General features: G+C 38.9%; 1 protein-coding gene and 1 non-coding gene across 2 annotated transcripts in view; both read left to right on the top strand.

Annotated features, from left to right (window-relative positions):
- The window catches only part of GK5 (glycerol kinase 5), an 80,093-nt gene that overhangs the window by 47,236 nt on the left and 5,057 nt on the right, over positions 1-27,800 (top strand). Inside the window, exons 6-13 of the mRNA XM_007446953.1 lie at positions 6,320-6,395; positions 6,965-7,026; positions 7,496-7,569; positions 7,774-7,834; positions 9,253-9,379; positions 10,590-10,694; positions 20,621-20,715; positions 27,047-27,150. Coding sequence (XP_007447015.1) covers positions 6,320-6,395; positions 6,965-7,026; positions 7,496-7,569; positions 7,774-7,834; positions 9,253-9,379; positions 10,590-10,694; positions 20,621-20,715; positions 27,047-27,150 — 704 coding nt within the window. The remainder of the gene's footprint in view (positions 1-6,319; positions 6,396-6,964; positions 7,027-7,495; positions 7,570-7,773; positions 7,835-9,252; positions 9,380-10,589; positions 10,695-20,620; positions 20,716-27,046; positions 27,151-27,800) is intronic.
- Positions 8,666-8,737, top strand: TRNAE-UUC (transfer RNA glutamic acid (anticodon UUC)). Its single transcript has one exon. It is a non-coding gene; the product is annotated as a tRNA-Glu (tRNA).

The following is a 27,800-nucleotide window of genomic DNA, read 5'->3' on the forward strand; positions in this document are numbered from 1 at the left end:
TAATTGTGGTGCACGGGCTTAGTTGCTCCGTGGCGTGTGGGATCTTCCCGGACCAGGGCTCGAATCCGTGTCCCCTGCATCGGCGGGCGGATTCTCAACCACTGCACCACCAGGGAAGTCCTATCAGTCTTTTTAATTTTAGTCATTTTGGTGGGTAGGTAGTGATATTTCATTGTGGTTTTAGACTGGATAAAAAAGCAAAATCAAGCTATATGCTGCCTTATGGGAGACATACTTTAGATTCAAAAATACAAATCAGTTAAAAGAAAATGGATGGAATCTATGAAACAGAAACAGACTCACAGACATAGAGAAGACAGGCTGTGGTTGCCAAGGGGAAGGGGGAGTGGGGAGGGAAGGATTGAGTGGCTGGGATTAGCACATGCAAACTAGTATATATAGGATGGGTAAGCAACAAGGTCCTACTGTATGGTGCAGGGAACTATATTCAGTATCCTGTAATAAACCATAATGGAAAAGAATATGAAAGAGAATGTATGTATATGTATATAGAATCATGTGGCTGTACAGCAGAAATTAACACAACATTGTAAATCAAATATACTTCAATAAAATATTTTTTTAAAAAGCAAATGAGTGGAAAAGATTTCCATGCAAACAGCAACCACAAGCTAAGTGACTAATATCAGATGAAACAAACTTTAAAAACAAACAAAAAAATGTTGCTAGAGAAAATAAGGGCATTTTATAATAAGAAGAAGTCCATCCATCAGAAATATATAACAATATATATAAACCCAAAGCAGGCAGAAGGAAAGTAATATAAAGGCTAGAGTGAAAACTGATGAAACAGAGAATAGAAAAACAGTTGAAAAAATCAACAAAACCAAAAGTTGGTTTGAAAAGATTAGCTAGACTGACGAGAAAAAAAGAGAGAGAGAGAAAGATCCAAATAACTGAAATTATGAATGAAAGAGGGAACATTAATTCCAACTTCACAGAAGTACAAAGCTCTATTAAGCAATATATGAACAAGTGTATGCCAAATTAGATAACGTAGATAAAATGGAAAACTTCCCAGAAATGCACAGACTACCCAAACTGACTCAAGAAGACATATACAAGCGGAATAAATCTTTTGTCCTTTAAAAAAATTAGTACATGTTAATTTTAGAGGAGTTTTAGGTTTACAGAAACATTGAGCAGAAAGTACAGAGTTCCCATATTCCCCCCAACATGTTTTCCTGTTATTAACATCTTGCATTAATATGCTATATTTGTTGCAATTGATGAATCAGCAGTAACACATTATTATAAAATATTATTAATGTAATGTATCTATGATTACAGTATCATATAAAATAGTTTCATTGACTAAAAATCCCCTGCACTTCATTTATTCATCCCTCCCCTCTTACCCCTGAACCCCTGGCAACCACCGATTTTTTTTTTTTTTAACTGTCTTTATATAGTTTTGCCTTTTCCAGAATGTTGTATGGTTGGAATCATACAGAATGTAGCCTTTTCAGACTGGCTTCTTTCACTTAACAATATGCATTAAAGGTTTCTCCATGTCTTTTTGTGGTTTGATAGCTTATTTCTTTTTACCACTAATTAGTATTTCATTGTGCAGATGTATCACAGTGTGTTTATCCAGTCAGCTATTGAAGGATATCTTATTGCTTCCAGCTTTTGGCAATTATGAATAAAGCTGCTGTAAACATTTGTGTGGAGGTTTCTGTATGAACATACATTTTCACCTCGTTTGGGTAAATACCTAGGTATGTGATTGCTGGATCATATGGTAAGACAATGTTTAGCTTTGTAAGAAACTGCTAAATTGTCTTCCAAAGTGGTTGTACCATTTTGCATTTCTACCAACAATGAATGGGAGTTGCTTCACATGCTTGCTAACATTTGATGTCAGTTTTGGATTTTAGCTATTCTGATGGGTGTGACGTAGTATCTCATTGGTTTAATTTGCAATTCCCTAATACAGGGGTCCCTAACCACTGGTACTGGTCGGCGGTCTGTTAGGAATGGGGTTGCACAGCAGGAGGTGAGTGGTGGGCAAGTGAGCAAAGCTTCATCTGCCACTCCCCATCGCTCGCGTGACCGCCTGAACCTCCCCCTGCCGCCGTCCATGGAAAAATTGTCTTCCATGAAACCAGTGTCTGGTGCCAAAAAGGTTGGGGACCTGCTGCTCTAATAGCATATGATGTAGAAATGTGGCTCTACTCTCATTTCTTTTCCTTTGCATTGACAAGGACCTCCAGGATATATTGACTAGAAGGGATGACTACAAACATCCTTTTCTCATTCCTGATCTTGGAACAAAAGCTTTCAACATTTCACATTTAGTATAAATTTCTTTAGCTATCCTTTATCAAGTTAAGGAAATTCTCTACTTTTCCTAGTTTGCCAAGACATTTTGTTATGACTGGATGTTGACTTTATCAAACACATTTTCTGTGCTTATTATCTAGGTGTGACAACCTGCTTGGGGTTTGTAGGGCATCTTAAATTCATTGTTTGATATCTGTTGTTGATTTGGAAAATTTCTCAGCCATTATCTTCAAATAAAAATTTCTGCTGCATTCTGCTTATCTTCTTTCCTTCTGAAAATCTGATTACATGTATGTTAGATCTTTTGACTAAATCCTTTTTGTCTTTCACTCTATCTTACATATTTTCTATTCTTTGGTCTCTATGGACTTTATTTAGGATATTTTCTTCTAACCTGTCTTCTAAATCTCTTATCTCTTTGTTTCTAATGTGCTATTATGAAAACCCGTCCATTAAGTTCTTAATTTTTTTAGTTCTAGAATTTCACTTGTTTTCCCCACATAATTAGCATGGTATTTTAAAAGTCCATGGATATTAATTCCAATCTCTATAGCTCCTATGGACTGTCTCTTTCTCCTCCCCCCACCCCCTGCAATGTTCTCTTGTTTCCTTGTACGCCTGGTTACTTAATTGGTTTTTTAAAAAATTTTAAGCCACTTTATTGAGGTATGATTATTGGCATACAAATAGCTATGCATATTTAATGCATACAACTTGATGAGTTTGGTGCACCTGGCTACTTGTTTGTATGTATGTGTGTGTATATATATATACATATGTATGTGTGTGTGTGTGTATATATATATGAACTAGACATTGTATTTGTGAGCTTGTGTGTAGAAATTACGAGAGCCTTAACATATGTTGCTCTGGCTAGGATCTATGTATGCTTCTTCCATACTTCTATGCACCAGCATTATCTCAATCCAATTTAATGATTGAGATGGTTCAAAGCTGAGTTGGAGTTCCTATAAGAGCCCATCCTTCTAGTTTACCCTTTCTCCGAGGGTAGAGCCATTTGGAGTCTTAACCCAATGTGCAGAGGATTGCCCTTGGTCCTCCTACCTTAGGAAGCCCTGATACCTACTCTGTGTCCATCTAGCCTCACAAGGGCCTACTACCTATCAATCAGAGGGCCTGGCTCTCAAATTATTTTTTAATAAATTTATTTATTTTATTTATTTATTTTTGGTTGCATTGGGTCTTTGTTGCTGTGCGCGGGCTTTCTCTGGTTGCAGCGAGCGGGGACTACTCTTCGTGTAGTGTGCAGGCTTCTCATTGCGGTGGCTTCTCTTGTTGCGGAGCATGGGCTCTAGCCGCGCAGGCTTCAGTAGTTGTGACACCCAGGCTCAGTAGTTGTGGCGAACGGGCTTAGTTGCTCCGCGGCATGTGGGATCTTCCCGGACCAGGGCTTGAGCCTGTGTCCCCTGAATTGGCAGGCAGATTCTTAACCACTGCGCCACCAGGGAAGCCCTCAAGTATTTTTTGAATGAGCAAATGAACTTACTACCTGGCACGCATTATTGCTACTTGCTGAAATACAGATTAACCTTTGTCTAATCTGAAACAAATTTTAGAATCACAATTTCTAAATTTAAGAAGAGTTTGAAATCTAATAATATTACTTTAAGTACTCCATATTTAAGTGGTATAGTACTTGACTCTTCAAAATACTTGTTATAAGTAATCTGCAGATGACTTCTTTTTTTGGAACTCATGTCATCTGTCTTCATTTTTTTTTTTTTTCTTTTGCGATACGCGGGCCTCTCATTGTTGTGGCCTCTCCCGTTGCGGAGCACAGACTCCGGACGCGCAGGCTCAGCAGCCATGGCTCATGGGCCCAGCCGCTCCGCGGCATGTGGGATCTTCCCAGACCGGGGCATGAACCCACGTCCCCTGCATCTGCAGGTGGAATCTCAACCACTGCACCACCAGGGAAGCCCATGTCTTCATTTTATTGATCCTTTCTACTGTTAAAATATGATTCATTCTTAAATGTCTCCATTTGCTGTTTTTTAAAATCTCATTTATTTAGCAAGCTTTATTTTTTTAACGTCTGTATTGGAATATAATTGCTTTACAGTGTTGTGTTCGTTTCTACTGTATAACAAAGTGAATCAATTATATGCATACGTATATCCCCATATCCCCTCGCTCTTGCCTCTTCCTCGCACTCTCCTTATCCCACCCCTTTAGGTGGTCGCAAAGCACTGAGTTGATCTCCCTGTGCCATGCAGCTGCTTCCCACTAGTTATCTATTTTACATTTGGTGGTGTATATATGTCAATGCTACTCTTTTACTTCATCCCAGCTTACCCTTCCTCCTCCCTGTGTCCTCAAGTCCATTCTCTGCGTCTGTGTCTTTATTCCTGTCTTGCCCCTATGTTCATCAGAACTATTTTTTTTTAGATTCCACATATATGTGTCAGCCTACGGTATTTGTTTTTCTCTTTTTGACTTACTTCACTCTGTATGACAGACTCTAGGTCCATCCACCTCACTACAAATAGCTCAATTTCATTTCCTTTTATGGCTGAGTAATATTCCATTGTATATATGTGCACATCTTCTTTATCCATTCATCTGTCGATGGACACTTAAGTTGCTTCCATGTCCTGGCTATTGTAAATAGAGCTGCAATGAACATTGTGATACATGACTCTTTGAATTATGGTTTTCTCGGGGTATATGCCCAGTAGTGGGATTGCTGGGTCATATGGTAGTTCTATTTTTAGTTTTTTAAGGAACCTCCATACTGTTCTCCATAGTGGCTGTATCGATTTACATTTCCACCAACAGTGCAAGAGGGTTCCGTTTTCTCCACACCCTCTCCAGCATTTATTGCTTGTAGATTTTTTGATGATGGCCATTCTGACAGGTGTGAGGTGATACCTCACTGTAGTTTTGATTTGCATTTCTCTAATGATTAGTGATGTTGAGCATTCTTTCATGTGTTTTTTGGCAGTCTGTATATCTTCTTTGGAGAAATGTCTGTTTAGGTCTTCTGCCCATTTTTGGATTGTGTTGTTTGTTTTTTTGATATTGAGCTGCTTATATATTTTGGCAATTAATCCTTTGTCAGTTGCTTTGTTTGCAAATATTTTCTCCAATTTTTTTTTTAACATGTGCTATATGAAAGGAACCCTCCTAGGTGCTGGGGTTATAAATGCAATCTAGTTCCTGCTCTTAAGGAGCTTAGGGAAGTAATGATGCTATGAGATAATGTCTATATGGACGTTGCCCGTGTGGAACTGGGTTAGGCACACCCAAGAAATGCTAGTCTTGAAGGACAAATAGGAGTTGAAGAGGTGATCAAGTAAGATTTGTGGAATTGTTTTCCAGTAAGTTAATGATATCTTTACAAGCATGCCAATTTCTCTGTTAGCTAGTTTAAAGAGGTTTTGATTCTTTTGTTTCCTTTGGTAGATTTTTTCTGTGACATTCCAGGTAAGTAATATTTTAGGCTTTAAAGGCCATGAGGATTCTGTCACAAACAGTCTGCCATAGTAGCATGAAAGTAGCCATAAATAACACATAAATAAATGAGCATGGCTGTGTTCCAGTAAAACTTTATTCAAGGACATGGAAATTTGAGTTTCATATACTTCTCATCTGTCACAAGGTATTCTTTCTGTTCTTTTAACCACTGTAAAATTACAAAAATGTTCTTAACTTGAGGTACAGACAACAGGTTGGATTTGACCTGTGAGCCATACTGTGCCATCCCATTTTAGACTTTCTATATTTAGACATATTTGTATATCTAAACTGAAAAAGAGATACACTTTGTTTATTTCATCACAAAAGTAAACATTCTTGGTGTAAAACTAAAGCCTTTCATACCCTATAGTAATTGCTTAGGACCATTGGGGGTAAATTCTAGAAATTATTTCTCTATGTATGTATCAATTTTTATAAAAAATGGGATTATATTGTATTTAGTGGTTGGCACTTAGTCATGCACTTAATAATTTAGCCTTTTGAATTGATTTTGTGCTGTTGTGTTTTCAAGGTGCGAAAGGCAATTGAAGAAGAAAATTGCTGCTTTGGGACTATTGATACCTGGTTGTTACATAAGCTCACAAAAGGTAAAGATGATTTGATAGATCTGTATCTCAAGTAAGTGGAATTTGACTGACAGAAATGACTTATCTGAAAAAAGTGGAAGTTTGAAACTTTTTCCCCCATATCCCAGATATACTGTTTCTTTGGTACTGTAGTTGCTTCATAGTATACTAAAGCTAGATTAATTTCAGATTTATTCTAAGAGGAGGGTGATTTTAAAATTGTGATGAAACCACAAACATAAGACCGAGGAACAGTCATAATTTCGAGAGTGGTAAGACTTGAGTTCAATTCCTAATCTACCACTTTACAACTATACCTATAGTATAGCTATAGGTAATCACGTTGCTTCTCTGAGCCCCTTTCCACATCTTTAAACTGGGAATCATGATGTGGAAATGTGCCTGAAAGTGCTTTTGTAAAGTATAAAATTTCAAAAAGGTTTAGTGGGAAATTGCTTTGGAGACTTTGCACTGGAAATACACATTTTGTAATGAATTTGAGGGCAGAAAAAGGTCGAGACTATAAACTAGGGATAGGTGTTGATTTATACTACCTGATCATAAATAAATCGTTTCCAATATAAATTTAGGTTCTGAATTTGCCACAGATTTTTCAAATGCCAGTACAACTGGACTTTTTGACCCATATGAGGTAAAGTTTTCTTCCCTTCTTTTTTCTTTTTGAATTTATTTATTTTATTTATTTTACTTTTGGCTGCATTGGGTCTTCATTGCTGCTCACGGGCTTTCTCTAGTTGTGTCGAGCGGGGGCTACTCTTCCTTGTGGTGTGCGTGCTTCTCATTGCGGTGGCTTCTCTTGTTGCAAAACGTGGGCTCTAGGCGCGTGGGCTCTAGGCACGTGCGGGCTTCAGGAGTTGTGCATGTGGGCTCAGTAGTTGTGGCTCGCAGGCTCTAGAGCGCAGGCTCAGTAGTTGTGGTGCATTGGCTTAGATGCTCCTGGCATGTGGGATCTTCCCGGACCAGGGCTCAAACCCGTGTCCCCTGCATTGGCAGGTAGATTCTTAACCACTGACCCACCAGGAAAGCCCCTTCCCTTCCTTTTGAGTCACCAATTTTTCTGTAATTTAGCTTGGATTCTGATGACATGTTTCTGTGCTCAGATGTGTTGGAGTAAGCTCATCACCTCCCTGCTTTCAATCCCGCTCTTTCTGCTGCCTCCCGTGAAGGATACAAGGTAATAATGAAAATCAGACATAGAAACCAGCAAAATTGTCCTTGAATTCACCTGGCCTGTGTGGGGAAAAGCATCTTATTACACGTTTGAGGTGCTTGTATGTTCATTATGTAACTTTTTGGCCTATGCTAAAAACAATTTGCTGAATTTTAGAATTAATATTTCTAGATTTATAACTTACTTTTTAACCAATTTTATTTGAAGCCACAATTTTGGATCAGTGGATGAAGAGATATTTGGCGTGCCTATACCAGTAATGGCCTTGGTAAGTAGAAAACTTGAGGGCTTCTCCTTGTATAGTATAAACTAAATGAATGTATATGAATAGTTAGGATTAGATTTAAGAAACAAAAAAGTCCTTGCAGAATAAAGTTAAAGTATCTTTTTTCTTTTTAACTTAAAGGGCTCTCAATATAATCAGAAGTGTTCTCCACTTTCTGGAAAGGGGACCCATGGCCAGTGTTCTATCATGGAAATACTTTATAACCTTTTTGACTTCTCTATATATAGTTTTTCAGAAAACTGTGTTAAAATTTTTTTTAAATGTTGTATTTTGAGTAATGTGTGGCTTGTATTTAATACTCTGAGACAAAAAACCGTGATGGGGCCAATGCTTAGTTTATATATGATATAGTATAATGATAAACCGTGATAGGGCAATTAAAGTAAAGAAGAAATATATTTACATTTTATAAAATCCTTCATCAGCATCTACTTAGCTGGTAAAGAATTTGTGGATGAGTGAAAAATTAGCTGTTTCTGATTTTTGAGGTTTCTTTCTTGATTATAGAAACTCAGATCTTGCCTTTAATTTCCTGTAACAGCTTAAACAGGAGGTATAGAGCATCTGTCCCTAGATGGACAGTCACTATGGTAGGTGGAGAAATCAAGTGAGGGGAGGGGAATTAAATTCTCAAGTTACAAATTCCTGGAGAGGATCAGTCTTATTCAGCTCAGGGTAGGCTCAGGTTTAGATTAAGGTATGGCTAGAAGACATAGATTAGTGAGAAAGCATTCTTCAGATGAGTTTTGGTCCTTAAAATATTGCTGTATATATATCTACATGTAGTTACATTAACAAAATGTTATAGGGAAGTCCCTGGTGGTCTAGTGGTTAGGATTTGGCACTTTCACTGTCATGGCCTGGGTTCAATTCCTGGTTGGGGAGCTGAGATCCTGCAAGCCATGACATGTGGGAAAAAAAAAAAAAGTTATAATTTTTTTTAACAAAAATGTATGTTTGGGAAATGTATAGTTTTAACCTACATCTACTTATACACCTATCTCTCTTATTAAAAGAGAAATTTGTGTGGCCAGTTATTTTGACTAATGAATGAAAATGCTTGCAAGCTGCAAATGAACGATCTTAGTTGTTTTTTTCTGGACAAATTTTTTTTTTTCTGGACAAATTTTATTCTGACTTTTATTTCTAAGATTATTCTTATGATACTTAAAAGTGATGAAATAGCTAGACTGCTGAAAATTCCTGAGACACGTTAGTTATCCCCATAACGTTAGTCCTAGAGAGACTCCTATCATATAGTTGTTGCTCTCTCTTTCCTTTTTTTAAGGAAAAGGAAATAAAATGGTGAACCATGAGAATACAATAAGTAAGACAGTGGGATACAGTGAAAAGGAACACTGCTAAGGGCCCAGGGTCTTATATTTGAATGTTTTTGGCAGGTTGCTGACCAGCAATCAGCCATGTTTGGAGAATGCTGCTTCCAGATAGGAGATGTGAAGTTAACCATGGGAACTGGGACATTTTTGGATATTAATACTGGAAATAACCCTCAACAGAGTGTTGGAGGTAGGTAGTTAGAATATATCCTATTTATTAATAAAATATCCCTTCTTTTTACTTGTTTAACTTTTGTGACACTATTTTCTTATTTTATATTAAGCATATTGTCTAATATTTTTCATCATTCTTCTTAGAGACAGTTAATCCCCATTTCCCTTTTTTCTTAAATTAAAAGCACTAGAAAATGAGAAAGATTTTAGGGAAAAGTTCAGAAAGACTAGGGTATTTTGGTCAGCTTTCCAAATATTTACCTATAATACATGTTATATTTGTTGAAAACATCTTTCTAGGCCTCTAAAATTTCTCTTATGTGTTAGAATTTCTTCTTTTTGTGATACTTTTTGGCGGTGGTACTTCTCAAGTAGTGATCCGTGCATATTTAGGATTTTAATGACAATTGCTAAGAATTTGCTCTCTCTAATGGAGGAAATCCTGGAATGCACAAACCAAGAAATTTAGATTGTGTAACTACACCCAGGAGAGCTTGGGGCTCTTAGTCTGAGCTCTGGTCTCCTAACATGGTTACTAAGAGGTGGATTTAAAAATGTTTTTCTTGCCTTTCATCCCCGCTAAAGTTCTTCCTTTTTCCCTAACTGGGAAAATGAAAGCTGGAAAAATGATCATTATAAAAATGAAATTAAATGAAAAAAAAAAAACAGAAGAATGATCATTGTTTCTATTTAGGAACGTTGTTTAGAAACTACAGATAGGGGACTTCCCTGGCGGTCCAGTGGTTAAGATTTCGCCTTCTAATGCAACAAATTCAATAAAGAGTTAAAAAAAAATTAGAAACTACTGATAAATGCAATAACATGGTTAGTTGTCTGACAAACCAATCTCATAATAACCTTTAATTTCTCAATTAAAATATTGTTTCTGTGTTTCTAGAGACATAGATATGCTTGTAGCTACTAAAAGCTAATATTTATTGTTCTTTTTCTATGCCAGGCACTGCCCTAAGTCCTTTTTCAGTTTATTTTCACAGAAGCTCTCTGAGGTAGACCACCACTTTACAGTCGAGGAAACTGAGACTAAGAAACTAGAAACTTGTAAGACCACAGCTAGAAAGTGAGAGAGAGCTGGGATTTGAACTCAGGCAGTCTGACTCCACAGGCATGTTGCTACTTTTTGAGATAATCAAATTGTTCCACTGTAGACTTCTCTGTAATGAATTCACTATTTATTGTGTGACTTATATTGTTTATTTGTTTTTAAGGCTTTTATCCATTAATTGGCTGGAAGATTGGGCAAGAAGTGGTGTACTTAGCTGAAGGCAATGCAGCAGACACCGGTACTGCCATACAGTGGGCTCAACAGTTAGGTGAGTCATCTGTTTCAACAGATTTCATAGGCCAGACATAACTCAGGAAAGCCACAGGATTACAGATCAGCACGAATGGATGATTCAAATGAAACGAAATAAAATGACGTGCTAGAAGAAAATACAGCATGTTATTTTTATGACATTGGGATGGTAAAAGGCTAGGCGTTAAAGCCAGATACCATAAAGAAAAAGAATAATAGATGTAAGTATAGAAAACATTAGAACGAGTAGGGAGAGATGCTGTAGCAAAGTTGAAAGACAAACTGGTAAGGACAATTTGTAGCATATGTTAGAAAAATTTAAAAAGATGACCAAAAAATTGGACAAAAGGCAGAGGAATAGGTATTTTTTAAATCAAGTGACTGTTAAAATATGCTGTTTAAATTCAATAATCAAAGAAATACACATTTAAAAATTGATGTCTCCTATGATTGTCAGAAATTAATTAGTTCTACGATGCTCAGCATTGATGGAAACGTAGAGAGAAAAGTATTCTTGTTTTCCATTGGGATGATTGTTAATTAGTATGGCCTTTCTGGAGGGCAATTAGGCAACATGTATCATTTTATAGAGTACAGACCCTTGGCCCTCAGGTCTATTCTTTGTTTCCTAAGAAAATAATCATACAGGTGTGCAAAGACATGTGTACATACATGGGTGTTTAACACGGCAATTGGAAGTAAGTTCCTGTCTAATAATAAAGCATTAAGTAAGTAAATGTCAGTACATCCATATAGTGGAACACTGTACAAATAACACAAATACTGTAGTCACAAATAACCATGTAGTTGCACATCTTATTGACATGCAACATTGTCTGTGATACATTAAGGAAGGGATGAAGCAGTCGCAGAACAGCCTGTATGAATATTTTTTGCTTTTTTTTAAAAACAGCCTTTTGAGATATAATTCACATGCCAAATAATTCACTTACTTAAGGTGTACAATTCAGTATTTTTTAGTATTTTCACAGGGTTGTGTAGCCATCACCACAATCTAATTTTAGAATATTTTTGTTCTCCATAAAAGAAATCCCCCTACCCATTGGCAGTGACTCCCTGTTCTACCCCCCAGCCCTAAGCTACCATTAATCGACTTTCTGTCTCTATGGATTTGCCTATTCTGGATATTTCATATGGATGGAATCAAACAATATGTGGTCTTTTGTGACTGGCTTTTTTCACTCAGCATGTAATGTTTTCAAGGTTCACCCATGTTGTAGCATGTATCATTACTTCATTTCTTTTCATTGCTGAATAATTTTCCACCATATGGATGAACCAGCATTTATCCATTCAACAGTTGATGGCCATCTGGGTTGTTTCCACTTTTTGGCTGTTGTGAATAATGAAGAGCCTATATATTATATAACCATATTTAATGCATACAGTATGTAGTGTTACATACCAAAGTATTAACAATAGTTATCTCTGATGATTAAATTGTGAGGGGCTCTACTATCTACTTTGCTGATTTGAACTAAACTGATTTGTTTAAAGACAAAGATAATTCTGTTGGCAGAAAACATACACTTCAGGAGGAAAATGCCAATCCATTTCTTCCTTTCTCTCTTTCTCTATAAGCCTGCACCTGCATTATCATCATAAGATTACTTATTAACAACAACAACAAATTGTTTATTTGGAAGCTTTTTATCACTCAAAAGTCTTTTCTTCCTTAAATGTACTTCTTTTAATTTTTTGGACATGTATCTTTAGTCAACTCAGAATTATCAGAAATAGAAAATATAGGTTACCTATTTCTTCTCTTTTAGTTATACCTTTTATTAATTTTACTTCTTCCCCCCCCCCAAAAAAAAAGTGCAAAGAAAAAGCAGAATAATTTCACATTCCTCATTAAAAAAAAAATCTTTCCCAAGTTCCTTTGACATCATGTACACATTATCAGGTGGAATCATTTCCACTGCTTTGCTGGGTTGGGGCTCATTCACTGTGATTCTCAAGTGATGAAAACTCTTTTCTGGGGGATGGAGCTAAATGGCCCTGACCTAGAAAAGCGGTGTGATTTCCAGTGGACGCATAAGCCCCTCCTAAAGACCAGTCCCATCTCTGGCAGGAAGCAGGACCATTTGTCTGACTGGAGAGAGAGAGAGAGTTCAGAGTTGAATTACTGACTTAAAATTTTCAATCATCGGACTTCCCTAGTGGCGCAGTGGTTGAGAGTCCGCCTGCCGATGCAGGGGACGCGGGTTCATGCCGCGGAGCGGCTAGGCCCGTGAGCCATGGCCGCTGAGCCTGCGCGTCTGGAGCCTGTGCTCCGCAACGGGAGAGGCCACAGCATGAGAGGCCCGCGTAATGCAAAAAAAAAAAAAAAAAAAATTCAGTCATTGGCAGAGCTAAACATTACTGGTATACATCTGTCTGAAATGTAAAAAAAAGCTGACCTTTATTTGAATATATCTCTTTCTGTTCTGAGAATTCACTTTAATGAGTATATCGAGAAAATAACTGAATTATGTTCAGGAGAAACACAGTGCATAAGAGCCTGAGTGACCCTGTCATTTCCTTGAAGATGTGTATTGTGAGCATTTATGTCTGTGTGACATGCTGGGTTTGTTCCACTCTGAATGGTGGCTTCCTCCTACCCCTTTACTGGGTTGAATGCCTCAGTTGAGCTCAGGCACGAAAGCTCTTTTAAACCACTTTCATCTTGACTTTCAGATTTATTTTCTTAATCTTTTTCACACAGGCCAATTCTCTCACTTTTTTCCCCCTTGAGTCCCTATGCGATCATCTCTTTTTCCTTTTCATCTGGTCCATCTCGGCTCCCCTTCACTCTTTGTTCCCTATTTTGCTATCTCAATCTTAGAAATATTTCTATGTCTTCCAGCTTTTATTCAGTTAACAAGTAATTAAGTGCTAAGTATGAACCTGGACCTGTACATGCTAGGAGACACCAGTGGATAAGACAGTCACTCCCTGCCCTCATGGAGGTTATAGTCTAGCAGGAAAGATGTATATTAATGAATAATGGAAAAAAACAAAAGAAATTAGTGTTAAGTACCAGGAAAGAGAAGTAGAGGTAGAATCAGTGATCTCTTTCTAAAGGGAGTGCTTTGTTTGGTCTGGGGAATCAGAGGGCTTCTTTAAAGAAGTCATGTTTCAGGCTTCCCTGGTGGTGCTGTGGTTAAGAATCCGCCTGCCAATGCAGGGGACATGGGTTCGAGCCCTGGCCTGGGAAGATCCCTCATGCCGTGGAGCAACTAAGCCCATGCTGCACAACTACTGAGCCTGCACTCTAGAGCTCGTGTGCCACAGCTACTGAAGCCCACGTGCCTAGAGCCCGTGCTCCATAACAAGAGAAGCCCCTGCAATGAGAAGCCGGCGCACGGCAATGAAGAGTAGCCCCCGCTCGCCGCAACCAGAGAAAGCCCATGCACAGCAACAAAGACCCAATGCAGCCAAAAACAATAAATAAATTAAATAAATAAATAATGTATTTTTTAAAAAGTCATCTGCAACTAAAAAAAAAAAAAAATAGAAAAAGAAGTCGTGTTTCAGCTAGGACTGAAGGAAGAACAAGAGTGGTTGGACAGATGGGAGAAGCACTTGGTCAAGGAGCAGCCCAAGCAGAGAGGACCACTGAAGAAGGCCCTGAGAAGGGAGAAGCAAGGCCTACTTAAGGAACTGAAAGAACGCCCTATTTCTTTTCTACAACTGAGACAGTTCCCATCTCTGTTGTCCTCCGGTAACTCGGGTCAGGGGACATCTTTTCCCTAGCAATTCCACTTTTAATTGCTACATGTCACATCTGCCTGCTCCAGGCAAGCCCCATCAGACTCCCAGTATACATTGTAAATTACCCAGGACTCTTGTTTACTAGAAATAAAGGAAACTGATTTCTTCTCTCTGGGTCTCTTCCGAAGAGAGATAACAGCCTCTCTCATTAGAGGAAATGAGATAAACATTCTCTCATCTAGGAACTAATTAGGTGGTGGTGAATGGTTACATGCTATTGCTAGTGAGTAGGGTTTTTGTTCATGGTCTTGCATCCCTCTTGCTTCCTGCTGGGATGACACACAGTAAGATAAATATGGCTGCAGCTGGAGTGGAACCCAGCCATGAACGAAACCTTGAGTTGTCAAGGAGACTGTGCAGACCCAGGGTCTGTAGAGGGCACCAACTGGGTGTTATTGGTGAAAATACCAGAGGCTGGTGAGGACCCTGTAGATGTTCTCTATGGATCGAGCCTGCTGAGCCAAGAGAAAATCCCCTCAGATGTGGAGAAAAGCTGGACCTCCCCACTCCTGGGAGAACCTGATAACAGTGGACGTCAGTACTGATTGGTCTGAATTGTTCCTCTTCCAGACTAAGTGGAGAGGCCTAATCTTTCTCATACTTTGAGAAACCCGAGAGCCAATGGTCTTCATTCCCTTACGTCTCACTGCCTGCCAACCCCATAAGCCTGACCTGAAGGAGAGCACAAAGCATTCAAGAACATCCAGTACCTTGAAGGAGGGTGACCAAGTTTGATAAAGCACAGCATGTGGCTCCCACAGAGGCAGATGTCATGGAGGAAACAGAAGATTAAAATAACAACAGTGGGCTTCCCTGGTGGCACAATAGTTAAGAATCCGCCTGCCAATGCAGGGGACACAGGTTCGATCCCTGGTCCAGGAAGATCCCACATGCCACAGAGCAGCTAAGCCCATGCGTCACAACTACTGAGGCTGCGTTCCACAACAAGAGAAGCCACTGCAATGAGAAGCCCATGCACTGCGATGAAGAGTAGCCCCCGCTCACCGCAACTAGAGAAAGCCTGGGCGCAGCAACGAAGACCCAACGCAGCCAAAAATAAATAAATACATAAACATTAAAAATATATAACAACAGGGCTTCCCTGGTGGCGCAGTGGTTGAGAGTCCGCCTGCCGATGCAGGGGACACGGGTTCGTGTCCCGGTCCGGGAAGATCCCACATGCCGCGGAGCCTGCACGTCCGGAGCCTGTGCTCTGCAACGGGAGAGGCCACAACAGTGAGAGGCCCGCGTACCGCAAAAACAAACACAAAAAAACAAGAGTGGAACATCTCAGCCTGTTATGTAATACAGTTAGAAATGAATAGTAAAAACAGTATTTAAATGGTACTTAGCCACATGGAAATTGAAATGTCTTTTCTTAAGTAGCATAGGGCCAAGGAAAACATTTGAAACACAATTTAATAGTGTCCAGAAAATAAAGAAAATGACTATAATTCTGTAAAAATTAGTACTTAGATGAAAATGATGAATGCTTATTAATATGCAAATTAAGAGAAGCATTTTAAATTTCCAAGCCAAAAATGATAAAGGTATGCAAATCATAAAAGGTAGATTGATAAACTAAATCTCTTTTAAACATATCTAAGTTACCCTTATATACGTTTCAGTGAGTTTATATACGTATATGTGGGGGGGTGGAGAAAGAGAGAAGAGAAAATGAGAACTGTTTTAACTTTTTGTTTTGGAATAATTTCAAACTTGTAAAAATAGTACAAAAATTCTTGTATACCCTTTATCCCAGATTATCCCTATGTTTCAACATTTTGCCATAATTGCTTTACCTATCTATCTATTACCCACCCATCCATCTATCCATCCAATATGCTATAGGATAGATAAATATCTATATAATTTTCTGAGCTCTTTGATAATAGCTTGCATGCATCTTCTTTCCCTGTAGTATTTCACTATGTATTTCCTAAAAACAAGAATAGTCTCTCACATTGCTAAAGTATGGTTATTAACTTCAGAAAATTTAACGGTGGGTACAATACTTTCGTCAGATGTCCCAATCCTGTCCTTCATGGCAATTTTTTTCCAATACAGGATCCAGTTCAGGATTGCTTATTATATAATTTCCTTTAATTTAGAACAGTTTCATCAACTTTTCTGTTTCTCATGCCATTGACATTTTTGAAGAATATAAGTCAGTTATTTTATAGAATGTCCCTCAATTTGGGTGTTTCATGTCTAGATCCAGGTTATATAGTTTGGACTGAAATTATACATAAGTGATAATGTGTCTTTCTCAGAATACATACCTGGAGATGCAAAGTGCCTCTTACTCCTGTTTTGGTTCTGTCAGTTTTGTTCAAGTGCATAAGATATTTTCTGATTTCTCCATTGTATAATTACCATTTTTTTGTAATAAATAATATGTGGCGAGATACTTTGAGATTAGCTAGATACCCCTTTTCTCACCAAACTTCCCCCATCCCCTAAATTTAGCTTTCATTGATGATTCCTACCTGGATCAGTCTTCACTCTGATAGTTGCAAAATGGTGCTTTCTAACTCCATTTTTCCCTCTGTTTGTTAGTTAGCATTCTGTTATATAAGGAAGAGCTTTCCCTTCTCCTCTGTTAATTTATTATTGGTATAAACTCATGGTTTCTTATTTTATTCAGCAGGTTATAATTTTTACAGTTCTTATTTGTTTATTTTTTTTTCATGCTCAAATAGCCCCAGATTTGGCCAGTGAAAACTTCCTCAGACTGGCTTCTATGTCTTTGAAGTGTCTATCTGTATTATTTTTGAGCTCTTTCTTAATTTCTGGCACAAGATGGTTTTAAGCTCATCTTGTGTTTTTTGTATCCCTGCCCTGGAATTAGCTACTTTTCCAATGAGCCCTGCCTCCTTTCAGTGGGAAATGGTATTTAAAAGCAATGAGGGACTTCCCTGGTGTGCAATGGTTGAGAATCTGCCTGCTGATGCAGAGGACATGGGTTTAAGCCCTGGTCCGGGAAGATCCCACATGCTGCGGAGCAACTAAGCCCATGTGCCGCAACTATTGAGCCTGCACTCTAGAGCCTGCGAGCCACAACTACTGAGCCCGCGTGCCACAACTACTGAAGCCCGCATGCCTAGAGCCCAAATTCTGCAACAACAGAAGCCACTGCAATGAGAAGCCCGCGAACTGCAATGAAGAGTAGCCCCCGCTCGCTGCAACTAGAGAAAGCCCGCGCTCAGCAACTAAGACCCAACAATGAAGACCCAATGCAGCCAAAAATAAATACATAAATAAATACATTTATTAAAAAAATAAAAACAATGACTGGGGGAATTCCCTGGTGGTCCAGAGGTTAGGACTCTGTACTTTTACTGCTGAGGGCTCGGGTTCAATCCCTGGTTGGGGAACTGAGATCCCACAAGCTATGCAGTGCAGCCAATAAGTAAATGTACAATTTGATAAATTAAAAAAAATTAAAAATTAAAACACATATAAGAACAATGACTGGAATTCCTTTGTAGCAGAGCTGGAAATGTGTGTGTGTGTGTGTGTGTGTGAGTGTGTGTGAGAAGGGTCCCTGTTCTATATTTTTGTCTTCCTTTTTTCCACGTCGAGAACCCTGGCTCCCAACAACATTAATATTATGTACTTATTTGCTCAGACTTAAAATATACACCAAAGAGTTTGAGTTACTAGACCCATACCACTCCAACAAACAATGTTCAGGGTTGTTGTTGGTTTTTTCTTTATATTAAGGATATATGGTCCAAGCATGCTATTCAAATTACCTAGATTAATTCTTTTTCTTCTCCCTTCGGTGAGTTTATTAATTTGAAAAGAACTGGGTTCATTTGTTTCTGTTACCATTCATTTTTAGTTTTTTTCCCTCTGCATCCTTTTTAAAAACATTTTTTTAATGTGGAATTTTAACATGATTTCCAAGTCAAATTCATAAAAGAAGGAGCAGTTGACTCCCTCTCCTCTCCCTTCACCCTGTCTTCCTACCTCTTGTAGATAATCACTACATTTGTTTTTGGTTTATCCTTCCTATTTGTTTTTGCAAAAACATGAAGATACAATGTTTTTTCTCTCTCATTTAGGTAGAATGAAAAAACATTCAAAAAACAAAAACAACAGGATCATTTCCCCACTCTCTGTCCTGTGGAGACCCCTGACTCTCACTCCTCAGACCAAAAAGAGGGGCTTCTTCAGAAGCTTTTCATATTTGTACCTGGTGTACAGACCCAAGTTTCAGGTTTCAGGCTGTCCCTGATTCTAGGACAGGAGATATCAGAGAAAATAAAAAACAGGAAACTCACTGCTGGTTTGGTGGTACTCAGAGTTCCTTGGTTGGACCGCTAGCTTATTCTTTTGAGTCCTCAGATAGATTTTCTGTGTATTCCATCCAGGATTCTTAGTTGCATTCACTGAGAGAGAGAGTGAAGTCTGCCTACTCCACAGGCCTTTCCATTAATCAGCTCATTGGTGAGCATTTTAGGTAGAAGATTATTTAGAGAAATTCTTCAAGCAAGGACAGAACAACCAGTAAAGAATGTGGACAAACTAGATTTTCTTCCCCCTGTTTCTTTGTCTGTTACCAAAAACTTTCCTCAAACCAGCCATCTAGTATGTTTTCGACATCTTGGTTGAAAAATTTAGACATTTGGACGTGATTTCTTCAAAGTATAGATTTTAAGATCAGTGTTTTCTTCTTAATATATTAGTTTTTGAAGTGCTGTCTATTTTGATGTGTTATCGGACATTTTGAACAAATGAATGTAACTTATGGATCTGATAACTGTCATTTTGAGTAAAATTTGTAATAATTATTGAACGATCCTCATTAACCATAGTTTTATCATAGGTGTTCCTTAAACATCTTGTCTTTAATCAGTTCTTCATTATAAGAATAACAAAACACACAAGAAAATAAAACCAACTTAAGTATTACTGTATAAGGCCAGCAATATTTATTATGACCAATTCCTGATCTTTTGCATCTGAACTATGCTGTCAGTCTCACATGCTTTTTCAGGAGTCACATTACAAACAAGGGTATCCAAATGGCCAATGAAAAGGATTTCAACTTCATCAGTCAACAGAGAAATACAAAATCAAGTTATTGTGCAATACCACCAAACAGTGAAAATGAAAACCATAGACAGTATCAATTGTTAACAAGAATATGGGATAACTGGAACTCTCATATGCCTGGCAAGAGCTTTAAATTGGCAAAACCACTTTGGAAAACGATTCAGCAATATCTGCTAAAGCTAGTCCTAAATGTGAAGATCCTAGGACCAGCAATTCCATCCCTTGGTATATAACAAACAGAAATATATAGATATGCTTACCAAAAAGAAGGTACATGAGTGTTCAAAGTGGCCTATTTATATTAACCCAAAACTGGAAACTACCCATGTGCATATCAGCTGTAGAATAATTGAATGAACTGTGTATGGTGAGAATGGAATACTATACAGGCCTGAGAATGAATGAAGTACAACTACTTGTAACAAAAGGAATCTCACAAACATGATGTTGAGCAAAAGAAGTTGGTATCTTGACCTAGGTGTTGGTTTCCTGGGTGTATTCACACTGTGAAAATTCATCCAGCTGTACACTTAGCATTTGTGCATCTTCCTATATGTATACTTCAATAAAAAAGTATACTACATAAATTAGATCTTGATTTTTTGTTTGTTTTATAAAGATTGACTTTTAGTGTATCTGTGTGTTACTGACCCTTTACTGAACTCCTTAGATGGAATAGTTTTTCAGTTGACTCTCTTGGTTGTTATATGTCTTTTCATCAGAAAACTAGAATGGGTGTAATCTTTAGGAGAACAAAGTTTTTAATGCCAAAAAACACATAGAATTGATTCTTAAACAGCCTAATTATCTTTAAAGGAAAAAAGTAAGGCCTGCTATATCCAGAGCCCATCTAAGAGGGTCTTCTGTCTCCCTTGTCCTTTCCATGGGCCATAAACCTCTGCAGTGGGAGACCAGATAGCACTAGAGCAGATTGCCTTTGTGTTGACCCTTTTAAGTGAGCGACCTCTCACATTATATTCATAATAAATGCTGATGCAGGTGAATACTAGTCATATAACATAATTCTGTTTGTCCCTCCCCAACCCCTTCGTTTTGTTTTAGGGTTTTGTTGTTGTTGTTTGTTTGTTTTTGTTTTTGCAGATCTGTTCACAGATGCTGCTGAAACTGAAAAAATGGCCAAAAGTTTGGAAGATTCTGAAGGAGTTTATTTTGTTCCATCTTTTAGTGGATTGCAGGTATTTTTTTTTAAGTTAATGGCAATTACAAACATTTCCCTCTTCATACTCACACCTAATATTATGTATCTGAAAACGTGGGCACTGAACAGAACTGAGGTGAAAGGTACTTTCTAGGGCTGAGAAGTTGTGTTTTGACCTAGCATGAATTCCATGAGAGGGCAGGGCAAATTCTGCTGGCTTCTGCTCAGAACTCCATCTCTGTGAAAACTAAAAGTCGGCAGATTTATTATAGAACTTTTACAGAAAACCCATGGTTACTTTATCATGACCAAAAATAGCCATTTACCAGTGGGGGAAAATAGATCAGCATTCTTTAGTTAAAGGAGGTGTACCATTGAGAATTAGAAAAATAATGTTAAGGTATATATTATACCTTATTTTTTTCAGTTGTTTATAAGTTTCATTAATTTTTTTTTTTTTTTTTTTGGCTGCATCAGGTCTTCGTTGCTACGTGCAGGCTTTCTCTAGTTGCAGCGAGCTGGGACTACGCTTTGTTGTGGTGCATGGGCTTCGCATTGCCGTGGCTTCTCTTGTTGCGGAGCATGGGCTCTAGGCGCGCAGGCTTCAGTAGTTGCAGCATGCAGGCTCAGTAGTTGCAGCACGTGGGCTCAGTAGTTGTGGTGTGTGGGCTTCAGTAGTTGTGGCGCATTGGGCTCAGTAGTTGTGGCGCATGGGCTTAGTTGCTCCGCAGCATGTGGGATCTTCCCAGACCAGGGATCAAACCCGTGTCCCCTGCATTGGCAGGCGGATTCTTAACCACTGTGCCACCAGGCAAGTCCCTAACATTTTAAAAAAACAGAATTTCTTTTGGTTAACCGTTATGATGTGGGATGTTGGTTACCTTGCCTAACTAAAAAGTGAACTCAGTAAAATACTTGATTTTGTAATATTTAACTTCGTATTTAATTGAAAGATCTGTTGATACTACCTTTAATTTTAGCACAGTGTTACAAAGACTTTTACAAACTGTTTTCAAGTATATTATGATAAACAAAATTCCTTTTTGGGGGGATAATTAGTCCTTTAATACTCCTTTAAATATTTTTTTCTTTCAAAAAGTAAAAACTTCCCTTTCTTCTAGTCCATCCATACTCAAGCAATCAGTTACAAAATATCCAAAATTTAAAGGTTTGGATAATACAATGTAGAACCCGGTGAAAAGGAGTTAGGTCAGAGTGGTTTTAAATCCCTAAAAATACCATATTTTCAAACTAGATTTTTAAATGAGCATTATTTTAATATCTGTAATAATTTCTTTCTATATACTTTATCATAAAGGACTAAAAGTTTATAAACTACATAAAGAGGTTGCATTGCATCCTCTTCAGAGTGATAGCATCCATGATAGGACAGGTAATGAAGAATATTTGTCTGATTGAGGTTTAAGGAGGAAGGTTGGATGAGTTGTCATCAGCAAAGGGAGGGTTTAATTAGGTTGCTGTGGATTCTTCCCTTTTTGAAAAATGTGCTGGGGGACCTAGTTGTGACTCTGTCTTGGCAACTCTAATTTCTCCACCAGTTCATATGCCTGTAAAAATAATGTAAACTATGTGATTTAAAAAACCTATTGCTAAAGTCCAAAAGATTAGACAACATTATCACAGATGTGATTTTAATTTCATGTTGCTAACAAAATGTCCCTGTCCTGCCATGATTGCAACCTGGCAGTATGTTGAAGTGGGTGGGGTGGGGTAGGACCACAGGCTCCTTATTTCCTGATGTAAAATGAAACTCTTAATTAGAAACCAAAAGTTAATTCAAACAACAATAGTGTGTTGATACAAAGCTGTTCAGAAAATAGTGGGGAGATCACCTGTAAGTTGCCAACGTCAACAACTAGAGAAAATGCAGGCTAGGAGAATGGAAGGAAGGAAGGGTCAAGTATCTGTGATACTGCCTTTAATTTTAGAATATTGTTACAGCTGTGGGTAATGGGGGGCAGGATATTGAAGGCTCCTAATAGCCTCAGGGGCGTCAGCTGAGAAAGGGGCATTGGAGGAACTTCGAGGACAGGGGGAACTTGTGGGGCAGCCACTTTAGGGCATGTGCTGGAGCATAGGGCTGTACACAGAGTGGCATCAATTTGTGCAGCCATTGTGGCTTTGTCTAGGTTTGGGGAGGGGCATGCTAGAGCAGAGCATCCCTCACAGGTATCAGAGGCAAGAATCAGTGGTCATCTACCTGACGTTAAAGTTACTGTGATGTTGGCCATACATAGTAGGATGGCAGGACCGTGAGCCAAGTGCCAGTCTTCAGTGGATGAGGAGTCATGCTCCGGTGAAGGTTCTTGGGTTTGCAAGGAACAGGCTTGCTTGAGCACCTCCCTCTCTTCCCCTGCCCGCCCAAGAGGAGCTGGCTGTTCACACACTCCTGAGCAACCAGGATTGGAAAGGAGTTGGCAACTGACGTAGCAGTTCTCAGTGTTCTTCTCTGTGGTTTCTGCCTCTCTGTGGCTCTGCTTTTCCCTTCTCCTTACCAGCTTTGCTCTGTACCCTTTCTTCCTCATAGCTTCTGTTTAACTGTCATTCTTTTCCTTATACTTTCTGCCTTTTCACAGTTTGGATATAAACACAACAACCTTTTCCCATCTTGCGCATCCTTTTCGCATCAGTTCCCTCTGAAGCTCTTCCTCGTTCAGATTCCAGGGGAGGGAATCTGATTGGGCCACCTTGTCTTTTCAAGCCTTGAACAGACTTGTGCTCACCCCCTGCAGTTGTGGTAGGGCATGAAACATGGCTGCTTTAGACAAGGATTCAAGCAGTTTGCTAAGAACCCCTCCCCCTGTAATTCCCCCTCTAGTTCTGTGCGTGACTGGGACATCTGAGCCAGGGAAAGGTAAAGGGATATAAAGCACGATATTGATGCGGACCTAAGCAAACATGGGGGAGGCGACGTGTCTGCTGACAGCAGATGCATGGTGGCTGACGGTGGTCATGGGAGGCTAGAACAGTCCTTCTGGTCCTTGTGTATGGAAGCCTGTGGACCTTCCACTGCAGAGCTGCAGCTGAAGCCATTTGCCCAGCACAGAGCCAGGCTCGTTATAGCAACCAACCACAAAATCAGTGGAAGGCACGTCTCAGAGTTGTTTAAGAGTTAGAGGAGTTTATTGACAACAGAAGGAAAAGTTGAAAAGGCATAGTAAAAGAGTTATGAAGAAAGTGAGTAATAGTGGGAAGGCTTTGAGTAAGAAATGACAATTAAAATATAAATTATAGTGGCAGCTACCCTGTAAATACTCGCTATGTCTCAGGCACTGTCCTAAATTCATTACACGCGTTGGTCTCATTTAATCCTCAGTCACTCAACAAGGTAGAAGATACTCTTATCATCCCATTCTGAAGCTGAGGAAGCTGAGGTTTGGAGCTGTTCTATCACTTGGGCAGTGTCACACAGCTAGTGAGTGACAGAGCTGGCTTTAGGACTCCAGAGTCCAGGTTCTTAACTGCTCTGCTGTTTCCTGGGAGAGCATAAAATATTCTGACAACAGGAATGCATAACTGGAGCCAGAGGAACTTACTTTTAGGGTCTAGGTTGACAAGGACAAGAGGCATGGTGGCCTTAACCATTGTGCAAGTCCCCAGCAGATTAGGCTGAGGTTCCAGTGGGGACAAGGGCCTGTGCCCCGGGCAGGAGTCTGCTGGTTTTGCTTAGAGAGCCACACACAACTTTGCTAAGTCCTGCTGTTCTGGAAAGCTCACTTGATGGGCCTGGCAGTGATAGACTGGAGGTGTGGCTGGAGGCTGTCTGCCCTGGCAAGATGTGACCAGGCCCTTAAAAGTACCTTGCCAGTGTTTTTCCTACTTTATCATCCCAAAGAGAGACTCAGTTGGACTGACAAATGCAGGGACATTGTAACCTGTTAAGAAATTTTTAGGTTTCTATGGAATTTATAACCCCTCAAGTTGGCCTATTACTAAAGGTAAATTATGTTCATAGCTATTTGTACAAAAGTGATTTCAGGCCAATTATACCAGGATTTTATGTGGTATATTGGAAGAAGCAATTTTTACACAGAAAAAAACCATAGCAAGGGAATTCCCTGGCAGTCCAATGGTTAGGATTCAGCTCTTTCACTGCCGGGGCCCAGGTTCCATCCCTGGTCGGGACCTGAGATCCTACAAGGCACGCGGCACAGCCATAAAAAACACAAAAAACCCATCACATACTACTAGGGACTAATTGAACTGGCTGAGCCTGACCCATCTTTGTCATACAGTATTATATCACTTGGTATATAGACCAGCTTTACTGTATAACTTAGCTTTTACTGAATGAATCAGCAAAAGATGTTTTAATAAGTTTGAAAAATTCTCTTTCAAAATAAATTTGAAAGATAAGATCACAAGGAGGAAAATCATGACTATGATAAAGATAAGATGTAATATAGAATTTCTTCATTTAAGGCATTAGGAAAAGTATTATTTGTTCATGGATTCAACAAATGAGTATTGATCCCCTGTGTGGGGCTAGGTGTAGTGCTAGGCCCTGGAGACACACTGTGAGCACATCAGATGAGTTTCTGCCTGTGATGCTAACAGTGTAGCACAGACAATGGGGTTTCAACAATCACACAAATATATGTGATTATAAACTGGCACATGATATGATGGGAAGTTACAAGGTTCCATAAAAATGGATAGTGGGGAACCTGACCTAGTTTCTGGGATTCGAAGTTTTCCCAGAGGAAGCTGAGCCAAAATTTGGAAGGGGAGTAGGATTAACTAGGAGGAGGTGTGGTAGAAAGTTTTCCCGGTAAAGATGGTATGTCAAGCTCTGAAGCTGGAAGGTGCTTCTGGGGACCATCATTTCCTGACAACACTAGCCTGTCCCTCTGTCATGACCTTGCGTAGGTGTGTTGGGACTCTTCTGTCTGTTTCCTTGTGAGATGGCAAGGTCTGACAGGGATCTTTGTGTTTCATCTTTGTGTCCCAGAATCGTCTTGCATTTCTGGCTACACAAAGATGAATACAAACTTCATCTGATGAATACAAACTTCATCTGATGAATACATAATTCCAGCTCAAGATTATGCCTTTTAAAGGCAGATGTTAGGTAGGGTCATTTCATTTCTTTTCTTTTCTTTTAAATCTACAGCTCTATGTTCTCTTTTTTTAATATAAATAAATAAATGTTTATTTATTTATATATGGCTGCATTGGGTCTTCGTTGCTGCGCCTGGGCTTTCTCTAGTTGTGGCGAGCGGGGGCTTCTCTTGTTGCAGAGCACGGGCTCTAGGTGTGCGGGCTTCAGTAGTTGTGGCATGCGGGCTTCAGTAGTTGTGGCTCGCGGGCTCTAGAGCGCAGGCTCAGTAGTTGTGGTGCACGGGCTTAGTTGCTCCGCGGCATGTGGGATCTTCCCGGACCAGGGCTCGAGCCCATGTCCCCTGCATTGGCAGGCAGATTCTTTAGTGTTATTGCCTAATATCATAAATGACCCAGCCTAGGACTTCCCTGGTGGCACAGTGGTTAAGAATGCACCTGCCAATGCAGGGGACACGGGTTTGATCGCTGGTCTGGGAAGATCCCACGTGCCGCGGAGCAACTAAACCCGTGCGCCACAACTACTGAGCCTGTGCTCCAGAGCCCGCGAGCCACAACCACTGAAGCCTGCGTGCCACAACTACTGAAGCCCGCACATCTAGAGCCCGTGCTCTGCAACAAGAGAAGCCACTGCAATGAGAAGCCCGTGCACCACGAGGAAGAGTAGCCCCCGCTCGCCACAACTAGGAGAAAGCCCGTGCACAGCAAAGAAGACCCAATGCAGCCAAAAATAAATAAATAAAATATATAAAATAAAAGAAAAAACACTATTTAAGCTAAGAAATAGAGTTTACTTTGAAAGTCTGACAACATATTGGGTGTAAGTTATGACACTGGAAAACATTTTTTTGCATTGTAGTTTTTTTATCTTAAGTCTAACTTAATACCCTCAAAAAACCACTCTACATAGTAAACAATTTCAGTGTAAACATTTTACAGTTGGAGAAAAGGGGAAATACTGGCATTGCTTTCCATTTTCCTCATATATCAAGCTAAGCATTTCATAATCTATTACTCTGGGCTTCAGTCCCTTTTCTTGGTACAGGTGCAAACAGAAGATCCAGCCCATAGGTCTAATATCTGTGACTCATCCTTGCTTAAGTCCTATCAAAAGGTTATTTGAATAGTTAACATCATTTTGGGGCTATCATTTATGTTAAAACTATTTATCTCTAAATGAGCATTCTTTTTTTTCTAACATGGCTATGTTTTTATTGTATAATATACCTTCAAGTCTATAGATATAATTTAGAGCAGTAATAATATATTCTTACTGTCTTTTACTTCAGGCTCCATTAAATGACCCTTGTGCATGTGCCTCTTTTATGGGTTTGAAGTCTTCCACCAATAAATACCACCTTGTACGAGCAATATTGGAGTCAATAGCTTTCAGGTACCAGAACCTGCCTGAAACTCCCCCCTCCCCATACAGTATTGCTATTTCCTTTTATTAATTTCTACTAAACTAAATTTTAAAATTTCTTAATTTTAACTGTTTGTACCTTTAGTTTAATTCATACTGTATATGATATAATCTATTCTTATTACTAATTTTTTTGCATCTTTTTTTTTCACATTTAATAGTACCAGTACCACTTAGGTTTGATATCTGAAAACTGAATGATTTTTAAAATAGCCAATTTATTAAGCATAAAGGATTCAAAATTTGGACTTTCAAAGTCTTTTATTTCCTTATTCATGAAGGAGAATTCTAACTAATAATGCTTCTGTTATACTCAAAGATTGACTCATCAAATTATTCTTTATGTATATCTCTTTTGGTCTTTTTGTTACGGGGCAGGTGTAGCTCATTAAAATTAAGAACGCAGCTGTCATGAATGGAACAAATGGAACATTTGTAATGTTTAAAATAACATTTTCTCTGATTATAAAATCATTATTTTTATACTTGATTTCTGTTAGATGCTATTTATGGTGTGTCATCCATACCTATTAAGTGGATGCTTGCTTTAAATTTTTATTTGCAGGAATGGTAATAGATTAAATTTAGTTCTGAAATAAAAATTATGTTCTTTTGCATCA

The sequence above is a fragment of the Lipotes vexillifer genome, unplaced genomic scaffold, assembly GCF_000442215.2.
Source record: "Lipotes vexillifer unplaced genomic scaffold, Lipotes_vexillifer_v1.1 scaffold40, whole genome shotgun sequence".
Lineage (NCBI taxonomy): Eukaryota > Metazoa > Chordata > Mammalia > Artiodactyla > Lipotidae > Lipotes > Lipotes vexillifer.